Source organism: Trichoplusia ni, chromosome 16, assembly GCF_003590095.1.
Source record: "Trichoplusia ni isolate ovarian cell line Hi5 chromosome 16, tn1, whole genome shotgun sequence".
In the NCBI taxonomy this organism is placed as follows: domain Eukaryota; kingdom Metazoa; phylum Arthropoda; class Insecta; order Lepidoptera; family Noctuidae; genus Trichoplusia; species Trichoplusia ni.
Window position 1 is genome coordinate 2,013,123 of NC_039493.1, and position 20,582 is coordinate 2,033,704.

At 33.7% G+C, this 20,582-nt stretch overlaps 1 protein-coding gene across 1 annotated transcript in view; it reads left to right on the forward strand.

The window, feature by feature from the left end:
- Positions 1-20,582, forward strand: part of LOC113501911 (GATOR complex protein NPRL2-like) — a 57,395-nt gene that overhangs the window by 12,997 nt on the left and 23,816 nt on the right. Inside the window, exon 4 of the mRNA XM_026883225.1 lies at positions 6,345-6,481. Within this exon, the coding sequence (XP_026739026.1) occupies positions 6,345-6,481 (137 nt within the window). The remainder of the gene's footprint in view (positions 1-6,344; positions 6,482-20,582) is intronic.

Sequence of the window (20,582 nt, forward strand, 5' to 3'; positions counted from 1 at the left end):
TCACCGGTCGGGTCAATGTAAAAATTCACATTTTCTACATTGTCTCGGGTCTGGGTGTTTGTGGTACCTTCGTTGTATCTGAATTCCATAACACAAGTGCTTCAGCAACTTACTTTGGGTTCAGAACAATGTATGTGATGTTGTCCACATTTATTAATAATTAGAAAATATCACCGTTCATTACTAACTAGTAGACGCTTTGATATTAGGTACCTATGTACTACATCACGACATGGAATACATCGCGATCATTTTGAATACAATCTAACTTACAAACAAGTTTCGTTTGATTACTTCCACACACGCAATCACGCCGTTATCCTTAATTGAATTTTTGATAGAGTTCCCGAGACCTTGATCTATGTTAATGTAACTCCTAACTTCGTAACTTTAAGCTTCCCAAGCAGTATCTAACTTAAGTCAAATTTGTATACTGTAGAGACAGTGACACCGTCTTGCTCGGGACTTAGTAACGCTGTTTCTTTTTCATCGACACAACACTTAAAAAGCGGTGAAGGGTAGAAAAAAGTCACTTGCTCAAGCTTTATCCCACAACGTAATAAAGCCCCATGCCATAGGTTATTTTCTCTTTCTAAAATTCGATCAAATGCCGTTTTCCTTATCTACACAAACATTAAGTACAACAATCATAGTTTATAACTGTACTCGTCATATACCGATTTACCATAATGGCTCTCTCTCAACATAATCCTCTTAATACATCCCACATTAGTCCCTTATCAACATAGTCTTATCCCTTACCCGCTCTACAGCCGCGATAGTACTGTCTCACTCACACAGAACTTCACTCAACCTATAGTTAAGCCTTGGGCAGATAGTAACGCCTATTTATGTGGCATTAGCTCAAAACATTAACAGGCTGTCAGAGTTAATCTGCCCGCATCATGGCATAGATATAATTTATTAAAATGTGCGCTCTGGAATGGAAACGTTCGTCGATAATCAATATATGTATATATTATGTATAAGTTGTAGATGTACGTCTGTATGTAAATCTCGTGCCAGCTGAACTAGTGTTATCTCTTTGAGTTTTAATTTTGTACAATCAGTCAACAACTAACATGTAAGTCTAACACATCAGACATGAGAACAATCCTACTAACAATATAAGCGTGAAAGTTTAAAAAACCGCTGAACTGATTAGGACGGAATTTCTTACACAGATAGTTTATTACTTGGTTTGCCGCTTTTTATTCAGATTTGATGTGTCCGTGGGATCATTTTCCATGTTTAGTTTACCATAAAGTTAATGATTTCACATAAACTCCCATATTTGTTATTTATTCGTTCAAATATTAATTTTGTCATTTTAGACGTGCTTTGTCAACTATAATACTTACATATAGGTACATGAAAACTTATAACCTCGACTACAATTCATAAATGTAACAACTGTGAATAAAAACGCACCATGTGCAGTGTGCACCCATAAAGTAAGAAAATAAAAACAATATCTGACAGCGTCGCTATTGTTCGTCTATAAATAGAATTGCATTATGTTAAGAACAATAGCTGATCTATTTACTTTGAAAAACTATCGCCCACAGTCTAGACTATAAAACAAAGACAAGTTGGCGGTAAACTGACAGTTTTCCAATATGTTACCGTCATTATAGAAGACTCTTCGTGTAGACACGTCTTTACTTAGTGGTAATTAGTTATCACAAATACGCATTTGCTAAAGAAAAAGTATATACTGCAACACATTGTAAAGAAAAAAAACATCTTTTAATTATTCATTGATTGACTTTCAGTCTTTTTGAGAAATCAACGTATTTAAACCAATTTTCTTTGCAATGAATTGAATGAAAATCTAAAATAAGTTTAAAAAAAAATCATAACGCATTTGAAAAAAGAACTTAAACTTTTTAATAGACTCCATCGCAGTGCATTTATACTATAGTGATGGGCAATGTTTAGACATTTAAAAAAAGAATTGTCAACGTCCGAAGTATTGACAGAAACTTTTCATATGTAAAAGGTCAATATTGTTGCTATTATTGAAGTAAGTATGTACGAATACTGAAACATTTTATCGGATACCGATAGTTAAACACGTATAATGCTATTCGCCACGCATACGTGATTCTCCTCACTACTGTTCACTGTTACCACCTACTGTTATCGGTAATAGCGTTTTCTTTGGTTTCACTGTTCATTGCGTTAGGTTATTTTTCTATCACAACTTAAGTCTATAAAGGTAGAAATACCGAAAGAGTTTTTTCAATAATTTGATCTGTATCTGCATCAGTGTGTTCAACAATAGTCTCGTGACACTGAAGGTTTCGTAGGAATGGTAAAAGAAAAATAAACGTTCAGAAAAAATGGTCATCCATCAAATATCTGAGTGTACCAAGCCTTCCTTTACCTCGATTATTATTGCCCTTTATTTTTTAAGGCGGGTGAATCCTCATGGACACCCGCCCTCCCGGGGAGAGGACGGGTAGTGTCAGACTCTTACTGATTAAACCTAACCGCCGGGTAACGTCAGCCGCGTTTGATGCCGGCACGTGGAGTTACATGAACAGTGCCGGCCGCCGGGGATTATTATTGTCCTAGCTTTCACGGTTTATGGATACAACCTGTTGACTGAGGAAAGGAAAAACATGCGAAGTCTTAGTAACACTAACTCCGTCAGGCCAACACTAGTGCATTTGTCGCAGTACCTGGGCCCCAATTCCGCTATTTACAATGGCCGATAAATGAATGAAAATTGGCTCACAACGAAACTTTTCACATTTTTTCTTACACTATAATTAGAAATTTAGTATAGGATTTACCAGGATACCAATTATTGTATTGACAAAATGCTTACGAAAATAGAAATAATTTCAAATTTAATCCAATTGCCATTCATTCATCCGCCATTGTAAAATATCAGAATCGGGGCCCAGAATAGGAAATAAATTATTTTTAATGACAACGAAACCACAAAATATAGAATAGCGATGAACCTATGGCGATACAAGTGCTGTTATATGTATTGAAACTATATTCCACTCTCTCGAATTGACACGAAAACATGTTTAACATAATTATCTACAGAAGTATTATGTTACATGAGTGTATTTGTACATTGCGTGAACAAGTTTACACGTGGCAAAACAGCTAAATATTGTTATCTGCACCGATATTATAAAACACGTGACACGTCTGTTTTTGTTATGTTATCATAGGTAAGTTACATTAGTCACAGGTTTAAATAGTTCGATGATTTGCAAAAAAATGTTATTTAAAGCAAGCTGGCAATACTGTAAATAAATACTTCATGACTCCAATATTGCATATATTGTTTTCCATCTCTTTATTTAAAACCAATTCAATATTATTTTTGTTCTAAAGGCTTCTAGGCTCGTATTTGTTATTTTCTCATAACGATTGCTATAATATGCTAAGGTAAAATTGTATTACTTTATACATAAGTGAATGAAATAAAATTTATTTTTTTATTTATTTATAAGGAAATTCAATGAACTAATAAATCCAAAATATTGAAATTTAAAGAAACTAGATTTTCAAGCGCGTTCTTTCGCTTCACAGGGTGCAATTATCTGTCGTGTTTTTGTGTAGTCTGTATTGTCTCTGGCTGTCTTATTCTTTTCTGCAATTAACGCATGCTTACTGTTCATATCGAAACCATTAATCTTTTGTTTTTAGAGATTACTTTGCTTTCTTTGGTAATGTTCTTGTGGCGGAATCTTTTCACATTCTTTTTATCATTACTATTATGAAAGATATAAGTTTTACCACTTTTCTAAGCAAGAAATTAAAGATTATAATAATTTTGTATTTGTGTGATTGTAATCACTGCATTTGTAATTTAACTATTGAATGCTGATGCGATTTCTTTTTTTTTGCATTTATAGTTATGGATTTATATATGGACTGTTTTTGATATATTTTTCTATTTTGCCAATATCTATTTGCGACTTCGATTGCCTGGTCTTAATACAAGATTTACAGTCAAATACGAATGCATGTTGTTGTAAAACATTTCAATTTTATGACAGCAATTTCGCCACTATCGTAATGCAAACGAACAAACACTTATCATGATATAATACTTGTCCTTGTATTTTATCCGGACGCGTGCCGTCTGAATGGAAACTCAACGTTCCGTGATCGTAAATCCATAGTTCTTGGTACTGTCCCATTCAAATTGACACGCACTTCATTAATTTGCACTTAGCAACACCGTAAGCACCCATTGTGTTAACACGTATAAGTGACACTACTTACTCGTAGTTCAAATATTAAAAAGTGAGGTTAAGTAAGAACTAGCTGTGTTTCTTGGTGTTATCGTATATTCTCGTTTATATATGGCGGTTTATTTTTTGCAGTTTTTTGGATATCAATCCAAAATGTATTCCGGTTTCGGACTCGCGTTTCATCTTATTAATCAAATTTCATTTACATTTTTTTTTCTCCTTTTTGACATGTACGTTCTTAGCCCGAGGGCGGCTAAGGGTAGGCTTTGATTTTATCGTATATTTAATAATGTCCCTGTTTATAATATTTCATAATAAAAGTGTTTTGCATTGTTATTCCATCATTATTTTATTTAATAAAGCATTTAAGTTACATATTTCAAAAATAAAATACTTATGCCAACTAAATTAAAAAAGTTGTCACCATCATCGTCAACTGGACTGGGAGAAAACCGATCTTTAAAAATATTCTAAATTAAAAATTCTTGTAGATCTGTCTTATCTAAGGACCTTGGTGAAAACTCCTGCAATTTATCACATGTTCCTTCTGTGTGTTTGCCATCGCTCATATATGCTTGGCGTGATTACATACAACACATACAATGTTGAATGTATTTTCGATTCGCCTTGGCAATGATGTAAGATATCGTGTGTTTTGTTTTAGAATGTTTCATTAAAGATTTTGGTCACCTGTCCTATTGAGTACTCGTGTAGATATGATGCACATATTGCACATAGCAACAAGTTTTGATTGTTATTTTTAATTATTATCTTCATGTGATATATTTACAGAATAAGTAAATATTAATTATACTCTCATCTAAAATACAAGTTATCTGCATGATAAAGTGATACAAATATTTTGCATTGTTTAAAACTGAAAACAAACTTTCTATTTGTGATTTTCTTCGAAAATACGTTGGTCACCTAATCGACGAAAACTAAAAGTTGTAGAAATAGTCACAGGATTTTTTTAAAATTTACTGATGGTCCGCTGTCTGTATGTCTGTCTGACACCCGGCTCTACTTCATAAACCGCGGTAGCTAAGAAGTTGAATTATTCACTGATGATATATAGGTCTTTCTGCTACCGGTATATCTTAGAAACGAGGTTAAGGATTCAAAGGCTCAAACACTCATCGGTTCCTCAGTATCTTGTTCAGAAACCTTGTAAACCTTGAATAGAATCTATATAATATGTCATGAATGTTAAACAATAACAGCGAAACAACAGCTACACTGGTAGCGAGAGAAAATCTCCCCGTCTCGATACACGCGCCTATTTAACATGCAAACACAAATGTTTGCATACATTCGTAGTATTAGCATTTTAAACTGCACTTCGGTTATACACTTACTTCTATTACGTATTCAATGACGCTTTTATGTTAATTATTTGGTACTTAGTTACCAGATCAATTAGCTTATCATTATTTTTTATAATTTATGTGTAGGTGATACTGTTGGTTCTACATGTGTTTTGGTTGAGTAAGTAGGGTGAATGTTTAAAATTGTGTCGGCTTTTAACTGAACCTAAACAAATGTTATACAAGAATTACTTTTAGGCCTTTCTCATCTCCTTCTCTTTTTTGGCAAGGCTGGGGAATCCTCAGGACAGCAACCGCCTCTTGGTATGAATCGGCTAGCCTGTAACTAACTACACTAACTACTAACACTAACATGAGGATGTAGCACGGTGGCTAAGGTTCAGCTGAACCTTAGCCACCGTGCTACATCCTCATTATGGTGTCGGTGCATGACAATGTAGACACTATTTCAGTTCCATTAGTAAATATTATTCATTTTGTAGTAGTCTGCGAAAGCGTTCCCACTTGACCTCAACTAAAGGGGACATTTAAGCATCCAGTGGCTTTAGTAAGTAAGAGTCCGGCAGACCCCTTCACCTTCCCCAGGGCGAGTTAAGTCCATGAGGATTTCCACTGCGTCAAAAATAATGGAAAAAGTAATCACCAGTCCCAGTGCGTACTGGTCGTTTTTTAATTTAATCTCATCAATTGACCTTAAATAATAGCTACAATACTTTTATTTCAGGCACTGGCTTTCCAATTTCTTCCTTACTATTTACCTAATAATAATTCATCTCCTTGTTGGCAGTGGGTACCACGACGACGCACCTAACTGTGGTCCGGGTGAACAGTGACCCCACTCCCGTCAAGGACCACCAGGTGCCGGTGTTCCTGTACAGCAGACAGTCCTTCGTGGCTGATCAGTGGGACCTCACCACTAATCAGGTAAGGGAAATTATTTGAATTGATTAAGGGAAGTCATTACTTTTACTGAACGAATAATGGGTGTTGGTTAGCTCCAAGATCCATATACGTAATGAAAAAAACAAGACGTTTACTCTAATTATGAAAGTAAACCGTTGGAATCTGTCTCCATCTTATCCGGGAGAAGGTTGTGCTTAAAAAAAACGACTCCCGCAGTAAATGAATTTAACCCTGGTGTCGCGGGGGGTTGATACCGGTCCAATCCCAGATTTCGCTGACCCGTAATTACTCTCCGTTTTACACAGTTCACAAAGTTATGCGTAGATTTATTTATGTTGAAGTCAAGTTCATCTTTAAGGTAACAAATACCGAATTCGTAAACTTGAGGAGAAATTGAGAAGTAAATTTAAGGTAATTTTTTCCGGCAAAATTACCTTACACTGCTTATGGCTACTCCCTAACCGTACATAAGATTTGTATAAAGACTTTTTGTCGTCACACCAAAGTGAGAAAGTTGACATTACGACCCAATGTTAACAAGCAAATTGGATGAATGAAGAATTTTCTTTGGTAAATTCAATTATGTACATATAAGTAGGCATAGATTGAATACATCGATATTCATCTGTTTATCATATTGCGTAACCAATCACTTAAGGTAAAACGACTTGGTCTGGGATAGGGTTGCCAAGCGTCCGGTTAAAGTTGGACATAGGCTTATTGATAGCGTATCCAACGAAAATAGGTGTCTTTGTGCATGTGACTTGAATGTTTGTGATACCTTCCGTGACAAAAGGATTAAGATAATTTGGGAGTAGTTTTTTTAAAAAAAGACTTGGATTTTGATTTTTTCAATTCCATTAGAATATATCGAGATTTAAGACTGTAAATAAACAGATTGATTTTAAAAAACATTATTGTCGTACCAATTAGTATTGAGCACAAAACTATAATGTAGGAAGTCCGACTTTAAAGCCCAAATGTCCTTCCAATTTAGCGGGTTTATCCTGCTACAAGTCTTGGTGACCTGGCAACCCTCATCTTCATGGTAATAAAACTGCGAACATTTGCGTATAGATAGTTCAAGTTATCTGTGCGCGCGGCGCTGTGTGTGCGTGCGGTTGACAGCTATTGCTTATTAGTGAAGCTTAAACTGGTGTGACAGTGACACACAAATAAAAGTCTTATATGTACACTGCGTCACAGTATAATACAAGGACTACCCACACATCGTGTTGTACGCAAAGATGATTTGAATTAACTGCAATATGTATTCGATTTCATTAGATTAGGTAGTAATTAGTCGGTAATGGTCCGAGGCCTATTCAAACAAGTTCTTTTGACACCATTTTTATGTAGCAATCGCGTCTTAAATTACTCTTGCCTTGTAGATTACACTATTAGAGATAGCATGTTTTTTTACTCTTGCATCTGATAACCTTTTAAAGATTAGTAAGTGGCGTCTCTCTTTCAGAACTGCAGTAATACCTATTTATAAATTTATATCTAAAAAATCACCAAAATGGTGCACGTTTGTGTAGCCCCCACTACACAAGGAATAAATTCGATAGCGCGGGAGTTGTTTAATAATAAATAGTATATCTATAGTGACAATCTTTTTGTTCACTATCAGAATATGATAAAATCTTTACAGTACCTATCTAATAAAAAAAAATTAACGACCAAGTGACGGATGTTGTATTAATAGGTATCATAATACAAATACCATTATCAATATTCACTTGAAGTGCAAAACATAAAATAATAAAACGGACACGATCTGTTTAACCAATCACCATTGATAACACCTGAATCGATAAAATCGACTATAAAATATTTTTAGTGGATTTTTACATCACTATACCGGAATAGATTTTACGATCATGGTGTGTAGAAAGGCAGGTGATATAGTTTTCAGGCAAATCTTATTAACTGGGTCTAGCATGTCACTGTACAACAGCTTAATTATTTTACATACTTGGTATGCAATAGTTCTGTATTTACTTTGGATTCTTCACGTGTCGGTAGAACCCAAGATTTAAGATTAAAATTGTCACAACGACTCTATGTTAGAACCTTGTTCCCTTGCACGCCTTTAAAATTGACCGGGTCTCTTCTTATAAAGTTATGCCGTGAAAGGGAAAAGAAAACGATTACTTTATTAGTTCAGTCCAAAACTAGTCGAGCAATCCCGGTAAATAGGCGTGACACATTATCAAAAAAAAAATAACACTGATCTAAAATTACTCATCTATTTCAACTTGTTCGAGCAGATGCGATCCATTTGTTTTGTTTCACTGTAATGATACTCGGCAGTTCTTAACGCATAAAGCGCTATTTTCGTGGCGTACAATAATGTACTCTAAGCGTTATGTCATTATAACTGACACCAACACTTGTGCCAATAAACTATGTGCGAAAGGTCGATGGACTTTATATTTTTCTCTACATTCTCGAATTTACTTCAAATGTATTGATGTGTTTATGAAACAATTGAATAGTGGTTTTTGAAGGTGTAATTGCATTTTTATTGGTAAGTATTTTATCTAGTTGACGTTTTCCCAAGCTATGCTGTTGTCAACTGCCAGCCCCACCGAAATGTGTAGTCTAGCCAATAAAGTGTTTTTATGCATCTAATATTAAAAAAAATAACACTATACTACTAAAATATTAAGAACGTGGTTCGTATTTTGAATTGCGAGCGAGTTTTTATGTTGTCACAATGTGCTTTTATAGTCTGTCAAAACAGGGTGCCAATAAAGAAAAACCAGTTTTATACCAGAGCCATATACATCTGTATAGGTATTTATAAAACTACTTAAAAATAAAAAAATACACTTTTATTTTCATCTGCCCCGAACGACAAACGAATAAAAAAGTTACCATGACCATAAATTGAATCCGTTTAATGGTTTTTTTCGTTACATGGCACGTGATACTTTAAAAAAACCGGTTTCAATTTCATTTTGTGCACTGCCAATACTTTTTCCTTATTGCACCGTTACAAAGAGAGAGACTTATTGCTGCTTTTTTTAAATTTATTGATAACTTTAAGTTGGTCTTGAACAACCGATCTTTTTTTTCATACAGTTCTTACACCACTCTTGAGACAAAGTGTTATTTTTTTCGATCTATTCCTTTCTAATACCAAAAACTAATACCAGTGGTATTAATTAATTATCCCAATAAATTTCTATTCCGAACGAATACCACTCATAAACGAAAATTTCAAATTAAATATTTGAAATTTGGTGTTCTATTGGAGTAAAATAATAATTTATATTAAAAAACTAATACCATTGCAGCATTGGTATTAGTTTTTGGTATTAGAAAGGAATAGATCTTTTTTTCTATTAAATCAAAAATGTTCTATTTAAGGACATACTTAGTATACATTACTATCGCCTAGATCTTTGTAGTACAAGTACCATCTATACCATTATATATTTGACTAGAACTATTGCTTACAGAAAAATATTAGCTTTCTACTAGAAAATATGTGTTTACCATTTATTTTATTGCAAACTGTGTATAAATATAATTTGAAACGGTTTCAACAATGCACACAAACTAGGGTGACGTAATTGAGCACCAGACACTTGAAAATGTTCAAAACAATAACAACTATCTTGAAAACATATTTTTATAAGACACAATATGGTCTTATTTCAAGTTGTTTACGATGATTTTTATTTTCGTATTATTTGTTTACAATTGTATTTGTGGTGTGATTTGGGAGATTAGTTAAGCCCATGGTATCTTCGTCAATGCCGTGCCCTCGTCTAACTGAGATATTTCAATATTGTATAAATAAATACAAATAATAAAATAAAAAATAAATAAAATAAAAATAATAATAATATAATCACATCGTATATTCTTATGTATACACATAAGTATTTAAAAAAAATCTCCTACGTGACCCCGCCTACGACAAGCTTTTTTATTGCTCTGAGTAGTCTGAGTGCCTTTACGCATATGTCTAGAATTTTTGTGAAAGCCCCCGCCTCGTTGTGATAATATTCCTTACTGCTTGAGTCGTTTTTTTCCAAAATGCGTTGAAAAACTGCTCAATAACATAGATCAATTCATACGCCTACACACCTTTAGCTTAAAAAACATACTAAGTACATTGCCGTAGCAAAAATATCCTTCCAAAATAAAAATCTAATATTAAAAATAAACATTTACACTTCCTAGATTAGCGTAAGATCGTGAAATTTGACAACACTCGTCTATATTATTTCGCAATCGATACGAAAATGACGAAATATTTTAAGTCTGGCCATCATTATCTAGAATTTTGGATAACACTTATAATCATAGATATATAAATAATGTTGTGGTGACCTTGTATTTATTGTAAGAGAATTTAATTTCAAAATGGTGTCTTTTTCAAAAACAAAACGAATCGCAATTAAAAACCAGAATCACACCAGTTTCGGCGATAAGCTCGCTTGCTGTATTACAAATATTCGAATCTGGAATCGCCAAATCGCAGTAAGCAAACGACAAGCGTGATTGTCAATGGTCCCTGCTCTATAAGGGAAGTTGTCTTTATCTCACAATGGGACAGTCATAGGCTGATATTATGTATTATAAATATAATAATGTAATATATTGCACGGACATATAATGTAGTCTCGATAAAGAGTGCGTTGAACTCGTTTGATATTGTATAAATAGATTATTTTCGGCCGCTCGCCGGCTGCAGGGGTGCCAAGCATGTGTTTACGGCATCATTTTAATACTAAAGACTTAAGACACGTGTAATTGACGTTCGAAGCGCATAGACTAAGTGTGTCACATATACAGTATTATCTATGAGTAATGTAAAAATGAGATCTTATTTATAATGTATTTTCTCTCCACTTTTTATCTCTTTATTTTATAATAATATCGAAATCAACAAAAATTTGCTAGGTAAAATCTATTACCGTGTTTGTTTTCAGTCCCTCGTTAACTACAGTATTTAGATGACTGGGATACCTACTAGAAACCACAACGTAGCTTGAGAAAATCCTACATGGTTGAGATTATTCCATCTAAGAAAGTTCCAAGAACTTCCATCGAAAGATTTATTTGTTTATCTTGAAATAGCGAGCAAAGCCTGTATAATATAAACACAATTTTTTCGGATATCTGTGTAACTATGTAGTTTAAGCATATTATTATGCCTTACCATTTAAAACCGATATAACAATATTAGTCTCGACGTTCGCTAACCGCCCTACTAACTAAACCGGTTCTACAAAAAAAGACAAGAAAGTTTCGTTGCCTATGTATGGACGTTACAATTTTCGTTGCCATGGCAACCCTGATCGGTTAAAGAAAACAAAACTGATGCTGTCAGCCCATGCGTTTTATTTTCAGTGTGTTCCGTTTCAACATATACCTAGAATAGTCTTTTATAAGTATAGTATTGATTGTTGATTTGTATAGTGTGCTATCGAAATACATCAATGGATAGATCAATTTGTAAAAAAGCATAAACGACTTGAGTGAGAACCATCTTCTTTTTGAAGTCGCTTAAAAATACAAATCTTTTGAGTTGAGTCGAAGCATTTTTGTTTTGAATGTACTTACTACTTTAACGCCATATTTCACCTGCTGATTTTCTAACCAGCACAACCCACTTTATAGTATCTACGAGTCTACGGTTTATAAACACCTACAAAATATGATTTTATTGCTGGCTATATTGAATTCGTCCAAAAAAACATAACCGATAAATAAGCATTTCGACGTCTATTTATAGCAGCGAGGCCATTGTAAATTGTTTTATTATAGTTCTTCGTTTTAAAATGGTAGGAAGCCTTTTAAACAAAATAACGTCTGGATATCGTCAAGAGAGATAGAAGTCGAAAAAGAACGTAGACTTCTTAGGGACGATGCACACTGGCCAGTTTAGACGGTAACCAAAAAGCCATATTGTAGCGCCTCTCGCACTTGGTAAATGAAATTTGTTAAAAGACGAAGGATAGAAATGAATGATTTTAATATTTGTTCTTTATTTAATATTAAATCAAGACATGCTTTATTCATATTCTGTTAATTTCTTAATGGTCCAACTAAGTATTTACTACTTATGTTCTACGAATAAAGACTTTGTATTTGTATTAAGAAATTTACACCTAAATGTATTTTGGTGAACAAAACGATAGTATGCCTCTTCGCCTGATTTTTGTATATGTCTTGCATACACCAGCCTACAGCACCAGACGTAGAAATAATTCCTTGAAATTTGTCTTTACGATATAGTGTGTTATGAACCTAAGTACGAAATGCTAGCATTGCTTTGCTAAACGATCGTCGCAGATACCGTGGACATTCATGAGATAGCATTCCTTTTTTGTTTGTTTGTTCCTTTTAATTACATTAAAGTTATTTTAACGCTTCTAGAAACTAGGCCTTGGCAGCCGTGAAGAGATTTTGATGGTTAAGTTAGAAATGTTACTTTATTAAAATTATATTTATTATTCATTTCTTTAAAATTCAATTTATTGGGAATAATTAATATTGGCGCCCGTAATCACTTTCACTGTGAATTTACAATAGTGTAGTCGAATTCACAAGTCAGGAAACGAATGGAAATCTTTTCCATGAACACAGATTATGAATTTCATAAACAAATTAAATTGGGCTCTGCAATAACATACAGCCAAGATATATTTATTACAACACAAAGACGAAAACCTTTACCTTTATCATTTAACCGCCATCTTTCATTGCTTTCAAAGTTAAATGTCATAGCAATAAATCAATTAGTTCTCTTCAATAAATTACAGAAAACAGAACCATTAATATTCGCTCTTTGTACAGCATATCGCTGTTCGCAATTACTACATTTATTATAGACAAACTATGGCCGGTGGAACACAGCTAGTGACCATATCTTGTCAAATTAATGGCTAGAATACACACACTACACTTTTCACACAAAAATAGACCTTATTCCGTTGAGATAAGGTCTCGTCACTTGTATGATGTACAAATAACGAGGTCAACAGGCGCCTGCGCAAGTTATACGATTAAAATTAGTATTGTTTACTCTTTTGGGAGTACGACTGTGGAAAATTAAAGTAGTTAATATGTATTGTTTCGACAATTACTACGTAATTTGTTTTATGCGTATTTTTTTTAATTGCCACGGCTGTGGAATATTTCGACCAGTTTTGTAGAATTTAAAACCTGAGTTATTGTTTAGATTCTAAATTCTAATATGCATGTACTTTTATGTTGGACAAATTGGAAGCCTTAACGCGTGTTGTAAACTTAAAGGTGTTAATTACGGGAAACGGATAACTTTTTTTATTGTTCCAGCTTCCTTTAAAAGAAGCTCCAATTTTGTCCATAGATGTGAATGAAATATAGACAAAAACTTACTTCATATAAATACCGACTTGTTGTTAGTTAACCTTGTTTTTATTATGCATCTAAAAAACTTAAAGAACTGGATCTACCATAATAGTATTATTATTTTTTTATATCTAATGACATCACTTTGATCTTGTTGTTATTTTTACCTACTGGAGTCAGCGCTCATGTATGTATTCGCAAACACAGGTGCTTACGCAGTTCTTTTATGTATAGTCCGATGGGACTGCAGGCCAAAACGAGAAGTTCTTTTCTTATAGAAAACGACTCCCGCATCCTTGTGGGACAACCAACAAAGACACCCAGATTACTACACGGCTTCTAATCCAGTTATGGAAGAGCGTTCTCACTACCAAAACTGCAAATAGATAGAGAAAAAAAGATAAGATCAGACAGAGTGAGCTAATCGTGATTTTAAATCAACAGCCAGTATTAGAAAACTTAACGAATACCTTCCATCAAAAATCAACACATGACAACCGAGACCAAATAACGATGCACAAAGTATACATACAAAGAATAACCCGAACAAATTGAATAACCACTTTTGAAGTCTAATTTCTTAGCGTATGTGGACTTTTTAAACGATCCGCATTATAATGTGTGATATAAGAAGATAATTCGGATGTCGGACGTGTCGCTCTCGAAATAAACATGGCTGTTGCTATGTGTTGTAATGAGACGCTCGTGCTTAACCTAAATTTGGAATTGAATGGACGCAGGCGGGCAACTTGTGAGCTGCGGAAAGTTGCGCGCAGTTGCTCATTGTTAGTGGTTTCTTAGGTTTACGCGAATCAGGCGCGGATCCAGCCCTCAAAAAAGGTTGTGGTCAAAGCCACCCGAATGTTGGTCAAATACGAGTCAGAGTTTTAACTCGCTTGTGATCGATATAGTGCATTCTTACAAAGGACATGATAATAAAATAAATTACTACTGACTGCGGAAGTGTGACGTTAAAATTTTATGAGGGTTGTGGGCATGCCCATCGTGCCCACAATAGTGGATCCGCGCTTGACGCGAATGTTAGACATTGAAATAAACAACACCGTTTCGACACCTTTGCAGGTACCATGGTCACGGGCAGACTTTGATACCTGCAAAGGTGTCAAAACGTACCACTGAAATCGAAAAGAGTAAAAAAATATGATTGCATCCCCGAGAGTCATACATTTGTATGGACCTTACTAGTAAATATAAATATGTAAAATATTATACTTTATAATATTCCACACGTATAAGGCTACTACAAAACTCTACAATAAAAACTGCATTTGAAACTATTTGAAAGTCAATTGAATACAAATGTTGCCATAATATCCTCGTAATGTTGCCCGTTTGCATACAAGTGACCTTTTAAAAAGCTAACATTATGGTGTTTGTATGTGACATCATGATACGTGGATCAGGAGGTATTTAGTGTTAGTACTAGTGAGACGGTTATTTAATTTAATAAAGACGTTTTAGTTTGTATTGACTCTTACTAAGATGTAAATTAAATAATCAATAAATTACCTGCAGGCTATTTTCTTAATGTAGGAACATAATAGTAATCAGAGTGCACGGATAGCCAAGTAGTTCAGGATATAGCACCAAACCCACAGCGCAACGTGTCGCGGATTAGATCTCCGCGTAGCCTGGGATAAGCGATTGTGTGATCCACGAATGCTTTTCCTAATTCTGGATCTTTGTGCATGTGAATTGGATGTTTGTGAGACTCTAGCGAAACAAGGGTTAAATTCCTTAATACGGGAGTCGTTAAAAAATAAAATCAAAAATGTACAGTACTAGTAATGCAAATATCATTATTATTTACATCGTACTACAACTAAATAATTTTAAATATTTTATAAATTACTCTGAACTTTAATTAATACAGTTTTATACAGGTTTAGCATTAATACATTTGGTATCGGTCACGTTTCACGAAATACGAATACAAATTAACAATAACAAATTAATTATAGTTAAATCGCTGGCTTAATATTTTCGACTTGTTTACTGGTTATATTATAATTGGTAAACAAGTTTCGTTTTATTCGTTGTATTTAAAACAATAGCAAAATCATATAGGTATAATTACAAAATACATAGTAATAAATAACGTTTAAATTTTGTTACAATCAAGCAAAGGAAATTGTATTGTGCCAGTGAATGAAGAAACCAATAAAAACAAAAATATTTCGACCATTGTGAAGGTTAAAAATAAATGGTATAAAGAGCAAAATGCAATAAAAATAAGTATAAAATAATTCAAAATTCTTTAAAAACAGAAATAGAAGTTGCAAAAAGTCCGTTTCAGTTACTTTACGACTTTAAATAGTTTTAATACTCTCGTCTCGCTCACACGTTCTATTTACGCATATCTCCGTAATGTGTTTAGGAGACGCCGGTTGTTAGGGCCTATTACGTCTTAATCGACACTAAATAGAGCAAGAAACTTTACTACGAGATTACGTCACTACATGCAATAGTCATATCTAAGTTTTACCGCCTTAAGAAGTTCAGTAGTAAATGGTAATTTACTTGAATAGTTGACAAAAGAAAGTCAAATCAAAAACCTCTCTACCTACCTCTTTGGAGAGAACTTTAAAGCCTCTAATTAAAAAAAAAATGTTTAGTTTATCAAAGATTAGTACTGATTGGAAGCTTCATAATTGTTAACCACAAAGCAATCGTAATGAAAAGTTGTAATCTAAAACAACCAAAATTATTTGCATAAATGTTTTTGATTAGTTTTCATTGATTAGAGATAAAAAACATAGTTTGTATAACTTTGATTTCACGTTCCATTTATTGACCAAATTAATTAATTGACTGATAGTCGATTAAAAGCCGGTAGCTTAGTCGATTATGTTAATGATGTAATCCCATCACTAACGCCGGCGTCGAACGTTTCACATTTCGAATTCAAACAGTTGTTCCAATCGGTTGCTCGCTCCAAGTTTGGACACTTGACATATAAACATAACAGGATCAGTTAAAAACTGGTTTTAGACGAGTTCGACATGAAATATTTATAAATCAATGTATTACAGCGACAAGTTTAGTATTACTATCAAACAAATATGTAACAACAAAGTTCTAAGTCATTTGAGTATAGAAATAAACCAGTTTAAAATTGATTCATAAATGTGTTAAATTCGCAATTCAAAAATTATCGATTGATGTTAGTTGTTCAAAAAACCAACAAAAACCTCAAAGGTTTGCAAACATTTTATGACACCATAATTTATAACAGAAAAATAATCTAAAATAAACTCGTTCAAGATGATCTGGACGCGGAAACATTAAATTAACTTTATTTTATTTTGTTTTTCGTCCATTTAGCGACCATTCGTTCATTGCGCGTGAAAATTTTATGGGCCTATAAACTTTCAAGATGTCTAATGGTTGTGTTTTAATGATTATTTTACGATCCGCGATTGATACAGATTTAAAATAGAGTTTACATTTACAACGTGTTGTTTACAATAAGAGGTTACGAATAACGATCATGGCCGTTGCAATAATCTACGAGAAGAATAATATGATGAAAAAAATTCGAATTTTAAAATCTCAAACTGTACTATTTAAATACAGACATACTATCGACATAATTTTATGTTCTTTTTTACATTTATATTACCTGCAACGACAACATTTTGGTTAAAAAAAAAAAAATTAAATATTACGAATGTTTTCCTTTTATTAGCGATCTGTCATGAGTCTGAAATATTGAGAAAAGTAGACTTATATTTTCGTTGTTGAATGACATTCAGCCTATAAAAAGACTGATAGTAACTATCGTGAGAATGATTCATTATTAAATAATCGACTCGCGATCCCGCCGCGTCTGCTCATGATTAAGGACTCCTGTTGGGTCCTAAACTAGTCGGGCTACCCCGATAAATACGCGTGAGTAAACCGTTTTGCCAAGACTGGCTTAATATACTCGAATGAACTTTATAAATGTAGAGATAATATTACAAACGTTAAGTAGATGCGTTTCTATCGCGCCAGTCCCTTTCCAAGGTCGGCTATTCAAATGTTGCCAGCCCTTACACCAGTTATTGAAGGTTAAATTGTTTCTTCATCTTATAATAACCTTTCACAACAGGGGTCGCCAACTTATTCGTTACGAGGTCGTTTTAATTTAATATTTGGTTAGGCGCAGATCTTCAACATTTTTTTATTAATGTGTAATTTCGCGTTTGTTGACTTGACTTTAAATTTATACTTTTAACTGTCAGTTGTGATTATCTAAGTATATTTCTTGTGAAATGAATGCAGTTTGAAGTAATTCTTGCCGTGATAGTTGTTCCTTAATTGTTATTACTGTACTCAGTGGGTCATTTAAGTAAACCAGTTGGGTTCAAGTCTGATTAGGGGTAATGCAAGCAGTTGAGACAAATTGACTTGATTGCGCCCTGACAGCGCCGAACCCAAAGATTTAATAGTCCGATTTGTTTAATCTATCACTGTCATTACCAAACTACTAAACCTAGACAGATTAACTTGCAAGAGGTGCAATGGACGGCGTTACTAACCTGGTCCATAAAATAGGTGTCAATCCATAGGTAGAAAACCCTATTTCCAAATCGGATCACCCGTTTAAGTGCGACGGCGGTAAAGACACTACTCTCGTCTGAGTTTACAGCAAGTCGCAATAATAATGTTTCTAGATTTTTCATCTTGCCTTCGTCCAAGAGCAAAACTCCATAACATAAATCCTTAAACAAATAATTTCTTAAAGTTGCCATTACATTACAAGAAAGAAGTTTAGCTGGTTTGGCTCGCGTGGGCTGCGCAACAGGCTGACACAATGCGTTTTATTGCCAACCTAATGAGAACATATTGTAGAGTGCTGTCAAAAAATATAAAATCAAGACCTTTTTGTTGGCCACGACGATGTTCCTGGCAGGAAAGAGAAATGTGCATAAATGAATACGGCAGAAAACTTATAAGTAACAATTGATAAAATTCAGAATTAAATTGACCAAAAGCAAAGTTATTTGTCTAGTTGTTGGTCTAGTAAATTTGACAATTGCCATCACGAAAAGAAGGAATGATTTTCAACTATATTAGGGATTCAATATTTGTGATACATACACAAGACGGTGCAGGCCCAGAGATTCCTTTGTGTAGTTAATGTAATATACCAATATTTAAAGAATAGTTTGTTTGATTCAGAGAATTATTTCAGTGTTAGATAGTCTATTTATTAAGGAAGGCCGTAGGGTATGGTATAAACCATCACGATATGATTAATAGGAGCTGTTTAATAGCGCGGACGAAGTCGCGCACTACAGCTAGTTTTCTATTAAAATTACATTTTAAGGTTATCAAGAATTCATTTTTCCCTATCTAAGTATTATTTGTTCCAAATTGGTCTCTACGAATTGCTCATCGATAATTTAATTTACCTCCAAAGTTTTTAAATCAATAAAGAGTAATTGCGGAAATCCTAGATCTTCCCTTCTTAAACGCAAAACAACAAATACTTATAATAAGTTATTAATAAGATTAATAACAACTTTTGTTTAATAAATCATTTGTTGTTCTCAGTTATAAATGTCACAAGATACTATCTCTAAATATCAGGTTACTAATGATGGTTGTATGAAAATATTTATGTTTTCGGTTACTTGTTAACATGTATATTGCTACATATTACATTACGGGCTGTTTTCCATTTTTCTTCGGTTATTAAAAAAGTAATCTGACTTTAAGTTACCAGTTTTGTGACTATTAAGTTCTTATTATGTACACACAAAAATCTACTTAAGCTCATCTTTCTGTCATTTTCAATCATTTACGAACACCTTAATATTTAGCCTAGTCTTAGTATTTTAAACTAGTAAATAAAAAAGAAATCAGACCGAAAAAAGCTCTTAAAACATAGAGACATAGACTGAAACATGTAATTGGTTAATAGTTCCATAATTTGCTAGCTGTAAATAAAGCTAAGTCTTCGTGAAGAATATCGTTATCAAAAGAATTAATAAAAAAGCAGTTATCAATATAGACGGATTTCAATAAAAGGGGAGCTGTTTCTATTCTCCGCTTATCACCAAGACGTAGGGTCAACCACCTCACTCTAAATCCGGTATCACAGATAATCCATATTTATTTAGCACCAAATCTTTATCTTGTCAGCCTTCTACATAGATTAGATACAAGGTGACTCCTTATCTCAATTGCATTCGATGATGTAGACATACTGGCTGCGGCACTCGGCGTTGCTCGATGACAAATAACGAACTTCGGGGGTATGGTGACTTTGAGAAAACATGCTTTGGAATTGTTAAATTGGCAACATTTCTTAACACCAGTTTAAGAAAAGCACGAACGTCAATTATTGGACGACTTGAATTCACAACTTAATTTAAAAACAAAATCAGCCAATTTGTTTTAAAATAAATTGTGAATAGAAGTCGTAAACTCATTAATCGATTTATTTTTGAAATGTGTATCATCTCGTCAATTGCAATATATCCCATATGACTATACGCTATTTCTTGCTTCTTCTTATCGTATGTGTGATGTGTACCCTGGATCCAAATTTTAAGTTCCAGTAGCCCCCTAAAAATAAATCTAAATCCATTTATTCACAAAGTACTTTTCAGCATCAATATTATATTAGACAGCACTCTGAATCGCCCGCTCTTCACCGCTTCCTAAGTATATCTAATCTGACTGTGGAAAAGAAACGGCGTCCATCCCAGTACGGCATTACTCTCTTTTTTCTCATCTCTCTCTTTCTCTC